The 13,772-nt window shown below is 43.4% G+C and overlaps 2 protein-coding genes and 1 long non-coding RNA gene across 6 annotated transcripts in view; 2 read left to right on the top strand and 1 right to left on the bottom strand.

The window, feature by feature from the left end:
- The window catches only part of tmc6b (transmembrane channel-like 6b), a 41,591-nt gene extending 28,921 nt beyond the window's left edge, over positions 1–12,670 (top strand). For all 4 annotated transcript variants that reach the window (XM_036947991.1, XM_036947990.1, XM_036947989.1 and 1 more), the window contains exons 12-22: positions 1–117; positions 230–408; positions 715–805; positions 1,866–1,963; positions 2,205–2,300; positions 5,850–5,925; positions 6,146–6,279; positions 8,878–9,054; positions 9,709–9,787; positions 12,170–12,268; positions 12,396–12,670. The exon at positions 1–117 is cut by the window's left edge and continues 39 nt beyond it. In XM_036947991.1, the coding sequence (XP_036803886.1) occupies positions 1–117; positions 230–408; positions 715–805; positions 1,866–1,963; positions 2,205–2,300; positions 5,850–5,925; positions 6,146–6,279; positions 8,878–9,054; positions 9,709–9,787; positions 12,170–12,268; positions 12,396–12,410 (1,161 nt within the window). In that variant the 3' untranslated portion in view covers positions 12,411–12,670. The remainder of the gene's footprint in view (positions 118–229; positions 409–714; positions 806–1,865; positions 1,964–2,204; positions 2,301–5,849; positions 5,926–6,145; positions 6,280–8,877; positions 9,055–9,708; positions 9,788–12,169; positions 12,269–12,395) is intronic.
- LOC118940024 overlaps positions 1–13,772 on the bottom strand; it is a 1,007,326-nt gene that overhangs the window by 957,698 nt on the left and 35,856 nt on the right. The gene's annotated exons all lie outside the window — the stretch shown is intronic.
- Positions 11,568–12,109, top strand: LOC118940038. Its single transcript, XR_005036674.1, has 3 exons — positions 11,568–11,774; positions 11,860–11,956; positions 12,014–12,109. It is a non-coding gene; the product is annotated as an uncharacterized LOC118940038 (long non-coding RNA).

Genomic DNA, 13,772 nt, shown 5'->3' with positions numbered 1-13,772 from the left:
ACTGCGTGTCAGAGAATAGGACGTGTGCTGGTACATGTTCTGGCCTGGTTCATCTGTATCGGCAGTACAGTGGCCTGTGTTCTAGCTCTCTACTACTTCTCTGAGTACATGCACAAGGTGAGAGACACACGTTTTCAGCTGCTCTACATTGGTTTCATTCTCCACTGACGTCTTACACCTTCTCACCTTCTGTCCCTCTCTCTCTCTTCCTCCCCCTCTCCCTCTGTAGGACCTCCAGTACAGATCTCGTATTCCCACTAAGGACCCTCTCCTGAAGGAAGCCAGTCTGTTGGCCCTGCCAGTCGTAGTGTCTCTCATCAACCTCCTGCTCCCTGGCATCTTCAACGCTACTGCCTGGATGGAGGAGTACGACTCGCCCAGCGTAAACACATACATCGCCATCAGCAGGTAGGAGGGTGGACCTGCAGTCCACAAACTTCGTGTGTGTGTGTGTGTGGAGCACTATGACTCCCCCTGCGTTCACACATACATCGCCATCTGCAGGTAGAGGGGTGGATGTGCACCCTACAGACTTAATGAAGTTAATGGAGAGTTTATGGAAATCAAGAGAGTCTTGCTAGTTGACAGAAGTATGTGTGTGTGTGTGTGTGTGTGTGTGTGTGTCTGTGTCTGTGTGTGTGTGTCTGTGTGTGTCTGTGTCTGTGTGTGTGTGTGCTAAACATGTAAAACATCTATACTATTTGTGTGTTTCAGGAACCTGATGTTGAAAGTGAGCGTGCTGGTAGTGCTGTGCTTCCATTGGCTGGGCCGGATCGCTTCTGACCCCCACAGCATCGGCCTGCAGGTGAGGGGAATATTCCCGTTCCAGTATTCCGCTTCTGTCCCAACGTTCCCATTCTGTTCCCAATGTTCCGATTCTGTTCCCATTCTGTCCTAACGTCCCATTCTGTCCCAACGTACCCATTCTGTCCCAATGTTTACCCATTCTGTCCCAATGTTCCCATTCTGTTGACCCATTCTGTCCCAACGTTCCCATTCTGTTCCCATTCTGTCCCAACGTTCCCATTCTGTTCCCAATGTTCCGATTCTGTTCCCATTCTGTCCCAACGTTCCCATTCTGTTGACCCATTCTGTCCCAATGTTCCCATTCTGTCCCAATGTTCCCATTCTGTCCCAACGTTCCCATTCTGTCCCAATGTTCCGATTCTGGTCCCATTCTGTCTCAACGTTCCCATTCTGTCCCATTCTGTCCCAACGTTCCCATTTTGTTCCCAATGTTCCGATTCTGTTCCCATTCTGTCCCAACGTACCCATTCTGTCCCAATGTTCCCATTCTGTTTACCCATTCTGTCCCAATGTTCCCATTCTGTTCCATTCTGTCCCAATGTTCCCATTCTGTTCCATTCTGTCCCAATGTTCCCATTCTGTCCCAACGTCCCATTCTGTCCCAATGTTCCGATTCTGGTCCCATTCTGTCTCAACGTTCCCATTCTGTCCCATTCTGTCCCAACGTTCCCATTCTGTTCCCAATGTTCCCATTCTGTTTACCCATTCTGTCCCAACGTTCCCATTCTGTTGACCCATTCTGTCCCAATGTTCCCATTCTGTCCCAATGTTCCCATTCTGTCCCAACGGTCCCATTCTGTCCCAATGTTCCGATTCTGGACCCATTCTGTCCCAATGTTCCGATTCTGGACCCATTCTGTCCCAATGTTCCGATTCTGGACCCATTCTGTCCCAACGTTCCGATTCTGTTCCGTTTCTATCCCAACGTTCCATTTACAGCATTATGTACTCAACAGTGTCCCAAACTATTTTGCTCAAAATTAAATCTGTGCTGCTGTTATGACTGGTGTCTCATGTGTTGTTGATATTGATGTAGTTTGTTGTGGTGTTGTTGTCAGTGCTGGGAGAGTTTTGTAGGACAAGAGCTGTACCGCTTCCTCCTCATGGACTTCATCTTTACCATACTGGACACCTTCTTTGGAGAGTTCCTCTGGAGGTGGGTTGTCTGTCTGTGTCTCTCTCTCTCTTTCCCTCATATTCTTGCTCATAAACTCGGCAACTCGTCCAACGCGCTATACAATCTCTATTGCTTTCTTTCCCGTTCTCAATCCTTTATCCCTCATCTTCTTATGTCTCTCTCTGTCTCTGTCTCTCTCTCTGTCTCTCTCTCCTCTCTCTCTCTCTCTCTCTCTCTGTCTCTCTGTGTCTCTCTCTCTCTCTCTCTCTCCTTCCTGCAGGTTGTTTTCTCAGAGGGTGTTGAAGAGGAAAAGAAAGCCTGTGTTTGACATCTCCAGGAACGTGTTGGAACTCATCTACGGACAGACACTGGCCTGGTATATACTCTAACCCTGGTCCTGCACCTAGCCTCAACCCTGCACCTAAACCCTGCACCTAAACCCTGCACCTAGCCTCAACCCTGCACCTAGCCTCAACCCTGCACCTAGCCTCAACCCTGCACCTAAACCCTGCACCTAGCCTCAACCCTGCACCTAGCCTCAACCCTGCACCTAGCCTCAACCCTGCACCTCAACCCTGCACCTAGCCTAAACCCTGCACCTAGCCTCAACCCTGCACCTAGCTTTAACCCTGCACCTAAACCCTGCACCTAGCCTTAACCCTGCACCTAGCCTCAACCCTGCACCTAGCCTCAACCCTGCACCTAAACCCTGCACCTAGCCTTAACCCTGCACCTAGCCTCAACCCTGCACCTAGCCTCAACCCTTCACCTAGCCTCAACCCTGCACCTAGCCTCATCCCTGCACCTAGCCTCAACCCTGCACCTAAACCCTGCACCTAGCCTTAACCCTGCACCTAGCCTCAACCCTGCACCTAGCCTCAACCCTGCACCTAGCCTTAACCCTGCACCTAGCCTCAACCCTGCACCTAGCCTCAACCCTGCACCTAGCCTCAACCCTGCACCTAGCCTCAACCCTGCACCTAGCCTTAACCCTGCACCTAGCCTCAACCCTGCACCTAGCCTCAACCCTGCACCTAGCCTCAACCCTGCACCTAGCCTCAACCCTGCACCTAGCCTCAACCCTGCACCTAGCCTCAACCCTGCACCTAGCCTTAACCCTGCACCTAGCCTCAACCCTGCACCTAGCCTCAACCCTGCACCTAGCCTCAACCCTGCACCTAGCCTCAACCCTGCACCTAGCCTCAACCCTGCACCTAGCCTCAACCCTGCACCTAGCCTCAACCCTGCACCTAGCCTCAACCTAGGCCTGGTAACATACTCATGACAATATCTGTGTGTAGGACGGGTTGCATTTATGCAACAACAAAGTGCTTTGTATATGCTGATGTTGTATCATGTCTGTGTTTAGGTTGTAGTGATGTTGTATCATGTCTGTGTTGTTTAGGTTGTAGTGATGTTGTATCATGTCTGTGTTGTGGAGGTTGTAGTGATGTTGTATCATGTCTGTGTTTAGGTTGTAGTGATGTTGTATCATGTCTGTGTTGTGGAGGTTGTAGTAATGTTGTAGTGATGTTGTCTCATGTCTGTGTTGTGGAGGTTGTAGTGATGTTGTATCATGTCTGTGTTTAGGTTGTAGTGATGTTGTAGTGATGTTGTCTCATGTCTGTTGTGGAGGTTGTAGTGATGTTGTATCATGTCTGTGTTGTGGAGGTTGTAGTGATGTTGTATCATGTCTGTGTTGTGGAGGTTGTAGTGATGTTGTATCATGTCTGTGTTGTGGAGGTTGTAGTGATGTTGTATCATGTCTGTGTTGTTTAGGTTGTAGTGATGTTGTATCATGTCTGTGTTGTTTAGGTTGTAGTGATGTTGTAGTGATGTTGTCTCATGTCTGTGTTGTGGATGTTGTAGTGATGTTGTATCATGTCTGTTGTGGAGGTTGTAGTGATGTTGTATCATGTCTGTGTTGTGGAGGTTGTAGTGATGTTGTATCATGGCTGTGTTGTGGAGGTTGTAGTGATGTTGTATCATGTCTGTTGTGGAGGTTGTAGTGATGTTGTATCATGGCTGTGTTGTTTAGGTTGTAGTGATGTTGTATCATGTCTGTGTTTAGGTTGTAGTGATGTTGTATCTTGTCTGTGTTGTGGAGGTTGTAGTGATGTTGTATCATGGCTGTGTTTAGGTTGTAGTGATGTTGTATCATGTCTGTGTTTAGGTTGTAGTGATGTTGTATCATGTCTGTGTTGTAGTGATGTTGTATCATGTCTGTGTTGTGGAGGTTGTAGTGATGTATCATTCTATGTTGTGGAGGTTGTAGTGATGTTGTATCATGTCTGTGTTTAGGTTGTAGTGATGTTGTATCATGTCTGTGTTTAGGTTGTAGTGATGTTGTATCTTGTCTGTGTTGTGGAGGTTGTAGTGATGTTGTATCATGTCTGTGTTTAGGTTGTAGTGATGTTGTATCTTGTCTGTGTTGTGGAGGTTGTAGTGATGTTGTATCATGTCTGCGTTGTAGTGATGTTGTATCATGTCTGTGTTGTGGAGGTTGTAGTGATGTTGTATCATGTCTGTGTTGTAGTGATGTTGTGTTGTGGAGGTTGTAGTGATGTTGTATCATGTATGTGTTGTAGTGATGTTGTATCATGGCTGTGTTGTAGTGATGTTGTATCATGTCTGTGTTGTGGAGGTTGTAGTGATGTTGTATCATGTCTGTGTTGTGGAGGTTGTAGTGATGTTGTATCATGGCTGTGTTGTGGAGGTTGTAGTGATGTTGTATCATGGCTGTGTTGTGGAGGTTGTAGTGATGTTGTATCATGTCTGTGTTGTAGTGATGTTGTATCATGTCTGTGTTGTGGAGGTTGTAGTGATGTTGTATCATGTCTGTTGTGGAGGTTGTAGTGATGTTGTCTCATGTCTGTGTTGTGGAGGTTGTAGTGATGTTGTATCATGTCTGTTGTGGAGGTTGTAGTGATGTTGTATCATGTCTGTGTTGTGGAGGTTGTAGTGATGTTGTATCATGTCTGTGTTTAGGTTGTAGTGATGTTGTATCATGTCTGTGTTTAGGTTGTAGTGATGTTGTATCATGTCTGTGTTTAGGTTGTAGTGATGTTGTATCATGTCTGTGTTGTTTAGGTTGTAGTGATGATGTATCATGTCTGTGTTGTGGAGGTTGTAGTGATGTTGTATCATGTCTGTGTTGTGGAGGTTGTAGTGATGTTGTATCATGTCTGTGTTTAGGTTGTAGTGATGTTGTATCATGTCTGTGTTTAGGTTGTAGTGATGTTGTATCATGTCTGTGTTGTGGAGGTTGTAGTGATGTTGTATCATGTCTGTGTTTAGGTTGTAGTGATGTTGTATCATGTCTGTGTTTAGGTTGTAGTGATGTTGTATCATGTCTGTGTTTAGGTTGTAGTGATGTTGTATCATGTCTGTGTTGTGGAGGTTGTAGTGATGTTGTATCATGTCTGTGTTTAGGTTGTAGTGATGTTGTATCATGTCTGTGTTGTGGAGGTTGTAGTGATGATGTATCATGTCTGTTTTGTGGAGGTTGTAGTGATGTTGTATCATGTCTGTGTTGTGGAGGTTGTAGTGATGTTGTATCATGTCTGTGTTGTGGAGGTTGTATCATGTCTGTGTTGTGGAGGTTGTAGTGATGTTGTATCATGTCTGTGTTGTGGAGGTTGTAGTGATGTTGTATCATGTCTGTGTTGTGGAGGTTGTAGTGATGTTGTATCATGTCTGTGTTGTGGAGGTTGTAGTGATGTTGTATCATGTCTGTGTTGTGGAGGTTGTAGTGATGTTGTATCATGTCTGTGTTGTGGAGGTTGTAGTGATGTTGTATCATGTCTGTGTTGTGGAGGTTGTAGTGATGATGTATCATGTCTGTTTTGTGGAGGTTGTAGTGATGTTGTATCATGTCTGTGTTGTGGAGGTTGTAGTGATGTTTTATCATGTCTGTGTTATTTAGGTTGGGGGTGTTGTTCACTCCTCTGCTTCCTGCTGTACAGATCATCAAACTACTGCTTCTCTTCTACATGAAGCAGGTAGGTTCACCTCTGTTCTGATCATACTGGTAACTTCTCTTCTACAGGAAGCAGGTAGGTACACCTCTGTTCTGATCACTGTGCCATGATCATACTGGTAACTGGACTATGTAGACGAATTACTATCCAACTACAACTGAATGTCAACTGACCTTTAACCCTGTCTCTCTCTCTGTGTGTGTGTGTGTGTCTCTCACTCCCCCCCCCCCCCCCCCACCAGACTAGTGTGATGATGAACTGCCAGTCCCCTAGGAAGCCCTATAGGGCCAGTCAGATGAGCACCATCTTCATCACTCTCCTCTGCTGCCCTTCCTTCCTGGGGGCTGCTGTTTGTGTTAGCTACACCATGTGGAGGTAAGGAGAGATGGACAGATGTCAGTAACACACACACTGAAGATGTTGAACACACACTGAAGATGTTGAACACACACTGAAGATGTTGAACACACACTGAAGATGTTGAACACACACTGAAGATGTTGAACACACACTGAAGATGTTGAACACACACTGAAGATGTTGAACACACACACACCTGCAATATACATTATCCACATAGATAACGTAGTATACCAATCTCTCTCCCTCCAGTATCTGTCCACTATGTTCCAGTCAATATACATTATCCACATGGATAACGTAGTATACCAATCTCTCTCCCTCCAGTATCTGTCCACTATGTTCCAGTCAATATACATTATCCACATGGATAACATAGTATATCAATCTCTCTCCCTCCAGTATCTGTCCACTATGTTCCAGTCAATATATCAATCTCTCTCCCTCCAGTATCTGTCCACTATGTTCCAGTCAATATACATTATCCACATGGATAACGTAGTATATAAATCTCTCTCCCTCCAGTATCTGTCCACTATGTTCCAGTCAATATACCAATCTCTCTCCCTCCAGTATCTGTCCACTATGTTCCAGTCAATATACCAATCTCTCTCCCTCCAGTATCTGTCCACTATGTTCCAGTCAATATACCAATCTCTCTCCCTCCAGTATCTGTCCACTATGTTCCAGTCAATATACATTATCCACATGGATAACGTAGTATATCAATCTCTCTCCCTCCAGTATCTGTCCACTATGTTCCAGTCAATATACATTATCCACATGGATAACGTAGTATATAAATCTCTCTCCCTCCAGTATCTGTCCACTATGTTCCAGTCAATATACCAATCTCTCTCCCTCCAGTATCTGTCCACTATGTTCCAGTCAATATACATTATCCACATAGATAACATAGTATATCAATCTCTCTCCCTCCAGTATCTGTCCACTATGTTCCAGTCAATATACCAATCTCTCTCCCTCCAGTATCTGTCCACTATGTTCCAGTCAATATACCAATCTCTCTCCCTCCAGTATCTGTCCACTATGTTCCAGTCAATATACCAATCTCTCTCCCTCCAGTATCTGTCCACTATGTTCCAGTCAATATACCAATCTCTCTCCCTCCAGTATCTGTCCACTATGTTCCAGTCAATATACCAATCTCTCTCCCTCCAGTATCTGTCCACTATGTTCCAGTCAATATACCAATCTCTCTCCCTCCAGTATCTGTCCACTATGTTCCAGTCAATATACCAATCTCTCTCCCTCCAGTATCTGTCCACTATGTTCCAGTCAATATACATTATCCACATGGATAACGTAGTATACCAATCTCTCTCCCTCCAGTATCTGTCCACTATGTTCCAGTCAATATATCAATCTCTCTCCCTCCAGTATCTGTCCACTATGTTCCAGTCAATATATCAATCTCTCTCCCTCCAGTATCTGTCCACTATGTTCCAGTCAATATACCAATCTCTCTCCCTCCAGTATCTGTCCACTATGTTCCAGTCAATATATCAATCTCTCTCCCTCCAGTATCTGTCCACTATGTTCCAGTCAATATATCAATCTCTCTCCCTCCAGTATCTGTCCACTATGTTCCAGTCAATATACCAATCTCTCTCCCTCCAGTATCTGTCCACTATGTTCCAGTCAATATACCAATCTCTCTCCCTCCAGTATCTGTCCACTATGTTCCAGTCAATATACCAATCTCTCTCCCTCCAGTATCTGTCCACTATGTTCCAGTCAATATACCAATCTCTCTCCCTCCAGTATCTGTCCACTATGTTCCAGTCAATATACCAATCTCTCTCCCTCCAGTATCTGTCCACTATGTTCCAGTCAATATATCAATCTCTCTCCCTCCAGTATCTGTCCACTATGTTCCAGTCAATATATCAATCTCTCTCCCTCCAGTATCTGTCCACTATGTTCCAGTCAATATACATTATCCACATGGATAACGTAGTATATCAATCTCTCTCCCTCCAGTATCTGTCCACTATGTTCCAGTCAATATACATTATCCACATGGATAACGTAGTATATAAATCTCTCTCCCTCCAGTATCTGTCCACTATGTTCCAGTCAATATACCAATCTCTCTCCCTCCAGTATCTGTCCACTATGTTCCAGTCAATATACATTATCCACATAGATAACATAGTATATCAATCTCTCTCCCTCCAGTATCTGTCCACTATGTTCCAGTCAATATACCAATCTCTCTCCCTCCAGTATCTGTCCACTATGTTCCAGTCAATATACCAATCTCTCTCCCTCCAGTATCTGTCCACTATGTTCCAGTCAATATACCAATCTCTCTCCCTCCAGTATCTGTCCACTATGTTCCAGTCAATATACCAATCTCTCTCCCTCCAGTATCTGTCCACTATGTTCCAGTCAATATATCAATCTCTCTCCCTCCAGTATCTGTCCACTATGTTCCAGTCAATATACCAATCTCTCTCCCTCCAGTATCTGTCCACTATGTTCCAGTCAATATACCAATCTCTCTCCCTCCAGTATCTGTCCACTATGTTCCAGTCAATATACATTATCCACATGGATAACGTAGTATATCAATCTCTCTCCCTCCAGTATCCGTCCGTCTGAGTCATGCGGTCCGTTCCGCAGCCTGTCCACTATGTTCCAGTCAGGGAAGCTGTGGGTGAAGGAGTTGGAGACACACAACCCTAACCTGGCCTGGTTAGCCTGGGCTCACAGTTACATAGTGGAGAACCCTCTGTTTCTGTTCCTCGCTGCTGGGATCTTCCTGTGAGTTGCACACACCGGTGTAAAGACACACATAGAGAGAATCTGTCTGTCTGTCTGACTGAGCGAGCTCACAGCTACATGGTGGAGAACCTCTGTTAGGATGATAGACCGGTGTAAAGACACACATAGAGAGAATCTGTCTGTCTGTCTGACTGAGCGAGCTCACAGCTACATGGTGGAGAACCTCTGTTAGGATGATAGACCGGTGTAAAGACACAGACAGACAGACAGACAGACAGACAGACTACATGGTGGAGAACCTCTGTTAGGATGATAGACCGGTGTAAAGACACAGACAGACAGACAGACAGACAGACAGACAGACAGACAGACTACATGGTGGAGAACCTCTGTTAGGATGATAGACCGGTGTAAAGACACAGACAGACAGACAGACAGACAGACAGACAGACAGACAGACAGACAGACAGACAGACAGACTACATGGTGGAGAACCTCTGTTCCTGGTATCTTCCTGTAAGCAGCTAAATGGTGGATAACCTCTGTTCCTGGTATCTTCCTGTAAGCAGGATGAGAGCTTGAGGGATTTGACACAAACTAAGTTCCTTCAGGTTGCTTTGATCATTTCTGTCAGTATCTCTGTAAAGTAGAAGGTTGTTGTGTGTTTTCATACTGTCTCTCCGTGTCTCTCAGGATAGTGATTTACTTCAACACCCAGGTGGTGGATGGACAGAGGAAGATTATCAGTCTGCTGCAGGAGCAAATAGAAAACGTAACGTCTCTCAACTCTCTTATACAATACTAATGTGACTTAACCCTTTATAACAGTGTGACTTAACCCTTCATAAGTGTGACTTAACCCTTCATAAGTGTGACTTAACCCTTCATAAGTGTGACTTAACCCTTTATAACAGTGTGACTTAACCCTTCATAAGTGTGTGACTTAACCCTTCATAACAGTGTGACTTAACCCTTCATAAGTGTGACTTAACCCTTCATAAGTGTGACTTAACCCTTCATAAGTGTGACTTAACCCTTTATAACAGTGTGACTTAACCCTTCATAAGTGTGACTTAACCCTTTATAACAGTGTGACTTAACCCTTCATAACAGTGTGACTTAACCCTTCATAAGTGTGACTTAACCCTTCATAAGAGTGACTTAACCCTTCATAAGTGTGACTTAACCCTTCATAAGTGTGACTTAACCCTTCATAACAGTGTGACTTAACCCTTTATAACAGTGTGACTTAACCCTTCATAACAGTGTGACTTAACCCTTCATAAGAGTGTGACTTAACCCTTCATAACAGTGTAACTTAACCCTTCATAAGTGTGACTTAACCCTTCATAAGTGTGACTTAACCCTTCATAACAGTGTGACTTAACCCTTCATAACAGTGTTATCCAGATAGCAAACGTTCACCTCCATTTATTACAGTACTTACAGTATTACAGTACAGTTTATTACAGTACTGTCATAATAACACTGTAGTAAATAAGTACCTGTAGAAAACTGACTTTGCTGATAACTACTTTATTGAGAGAAAATGTACTTACTATGACTGTGATGTGGTTGTCTCACCTAGCTATCATAAGATGAATGCACTAACTGTAAGTCTCTCTGGATCAGAGTGTCTGCTAAATGACTCACTAACTGTAAGTCTCTGGGTCAGAGTGTCTGCTAAATGACTCACTAACTGTAAGTCTCTCTGGATCAGAGTGTCTGCTAAATGACTAAAATGTTAATGTAGAAAATGTACGTTCAACACTCTGTGTATAATGTATACAACCACTTGTCATGGAGTGTTATAACACTGTGTATAATGTGATAATGGAGTGTATAATGTGATAATGGAGTGTTCTAACACTGTGTATAATGTGATAATGGAGTGTTCTAACACTGTGTATAATGTGATAATGGAGTGTTCTAACACTGTGTATAAGGTGATAAGGGAGTGTTCTAACACTGTGTATACGGTGATAATGGAGTGTTCTAACACTGTGTATACGGTGATAATGGAGTGTTCTAACACTGTATACGGTGATAATGGAGTGTTCTAACACTGTATTAATGGAGTGTTCTAACACTGTGTATACGGTGATAATGGAGTGTTCTAACACTGTGTATACGGTGATAATGGAGTGTTCTAACACTGTGTATACGGTGATAATGGAGTGTTCTAACACTGTGTATACGGTGATAATGGAGTGTTCTACCACTGTGTATACGGTGATAATGGAGTGTTCTAACACTGTATAAGGTGATAATGGAGTGTTATAACACTGTGTATATAATGTGATAATGGAGTGTTCTAACACTGTGTATAAGGTGTTAATGGAGTGTTCTAACACTGTATTAATGGAGTGTTCTAACACTGTGTATACGGTGATAATGGAGTGTTCTAACACTGTGTATACGGTGATAATGGAGTGTTCTAACACTGTGTATACGGTGATAATGGAGTGTTCTAACACTGTGTATACGGTGATAATGGAGTGTTCTAACACTATTAATGGAGTGTTCTAACACTGTGTATACGGTGATAATGGAGTGTTCTAACACTGTGTATAAGGTGTTAATGAAGTGTTGTGTAAGGTGTTAAGTGTTCTAACACTGTATGTAATGTGATAATGGAGTGTTCTAACAATGTGTATAAGGTGATAATGGAGTGTTCTAACACTGTGTATAATGTGATAATGGAGTGTTCTAACACTGTGTATACGGTGATAATGGAGTGTTCTAACACTGTGTATACGGTGATAATGAAGTGTTGTGTAAGGTGTTAAGTGTTCTAACACTGTATGTAATGTGATAATGGAGTGTTCTAATAATGTGTATAAGGTGATAATGGAGTGTTCTAACACTGTGTATAATGTGATAATGGAGTGTTCTAACACTGTGTATAATGTGATAATGGAGTGTTCTAACACTGTATAAGGTGTTAATGGAGTGTTCTAACACTGTATTAATGGAGTGTTCTAACACTGTGTATAAGGTGATAATGGAGTGTTCTAACACTGTGTATAAGGTGATAATGGAGTGTTCTAACACTGTGTATAATGTGATAATGGAGCGTTCTAACACTGTGTATAAGGTGTTAATGGCCAGCTACATGGTTGTTCCGTGGTGACCTGTATCATTGTGTTTCTAGGAGGGGGAGGATAAGAAGTTCCTGATCACTCGTCTCCAGGCCATCCACCAGCAGAAACGACCCCTCTCCCCTCGCAGACTCACCAGTCAGGCCAGTCAGGTGTGTGTATGAGAGAGAGAGTCTGTGCCTGAAGGAGGAGAGTGTGTGTGCATGGCTGCATGCATTCCTTTGTTCCCAATTTTTCCTGGCTCACATTTCTGACCATTTTCTCCTGTCCTCTTCCCAGGATTCCAACTGTTAGCATTCCAACTACTGGAAGGGCATTCTCTCCCTTCTCATTGGAGGGAATATCTCAGAAAATGTCCTGAATGGACCAACCTGGATGTAGCTCTCCTCTGCTGCCTCTGGGAAGAGTTGTTAAGGGATTCTTCAACTGGAAAACTGTTCTCATAGGATGTCCTCTTTCCCAGGAAGCTGAGTTGGGACTGGGACTATAAAGGAATTTACTTCTTTACAATAACAAATCACACAGACGTCAAAACGTGAATCTGATAGGATCCACACTCTTTCCCAGGAAGCTGAGTTGGGACTGGGACTATAAAGGAATTTACTTCTTTACAATAACAAATCCCACAGACGTCAAAACGTGAATCTGATAGGATCCACACTCTTTCCCAGGAAGCTGAGTTGGGACTGGGACTATAAAGGAATTTACTTCTTTACAATAACACATCCCACAGACGTCAAAACGTGAATCTGATAGGATCCACACTCTTTCCCAGGAAGCTGAGTTGGGACTGGGACTATAAAGGAATTTACTTCTTTACAATAACAAATCACACAGACGTCAAAACGTGAATCTGATAGGATCCACACTCTTTCCCAGGAAGCTGAGTTGGGACTGGGACTATAAAGGAATTTACTTCTTTACAATAACAAATCCCACAGACGTTAAAACGTGAATCTGATAGGATCCACACTCTTTCCCAGGAAGCTGGTCCTTATAAGGATTGGGAATGGGACAAAGCAGGCTTTCCCTCTTCCAATAACAGACTACACATCATAGGGAAAGACCACTGTCTTTATAGGATCTTACTATGGCCAAGCCATAGGCTACAACTTACTGTAACTAGGCAACATCGGAAAGACCACTGAGTTTTTATGATCTTACTATGACCAGGCCATCGGCTACACCTTACTGTTTATTCTTCATGTAAATGAAAGGACATGCTGTTTATTCTTCATGTAAATGAAAGGACATGCCACTGTCACAAAACAATGGTTTATCGAAGCTCAATACTTTCAGCCAAGGATCTTTGTCCTTTTTAAAACTTGGAATGGAAGCCCTGGTCATGAGAGAGGATGGAGGGGTGAAGAGGTGAGGAAACGAGACTGGGATACGGTGTGCTTGTAGGGACACCGAACGGAATGCGCTTTTTAGAAACAATCTTTTTTCCCTCACAGCTCTGAATAGGGAACATATCAAATACCAATAAGCTTGTGGCGTTGTTAAGCAGGGTGAATTCTGTGAAATATAGGATTTGTATTTTTTTTAAAATTGTAAATAGTATGATTTTTAAATTTTATTCCTTTAATGTTTTTATTGTATAAACTGGTATTTTGTCAACAGTCCTTTCATACCAACTGTGAACAGGTTATTTCT

The sequence above is a fragment of the Oncorhynchus mykiss genome, chromosome 17 (genome assembly GCF_013265735.2).
Source record: "Oncorhynchus mykiss isolate Arlee chromosome 17, USDA_OmykA_1.1, whole genome shotgun sequence".
NCBI lineage: Eukaryota > Metazoa > Chordata > Actinopteri > Salmoniformes > Salmonidae > Oncorhynchus > Oncorhynchus mykiss.
This window is presented reverse-complemented; position numbering and strand designations above follow the sequence as displayed.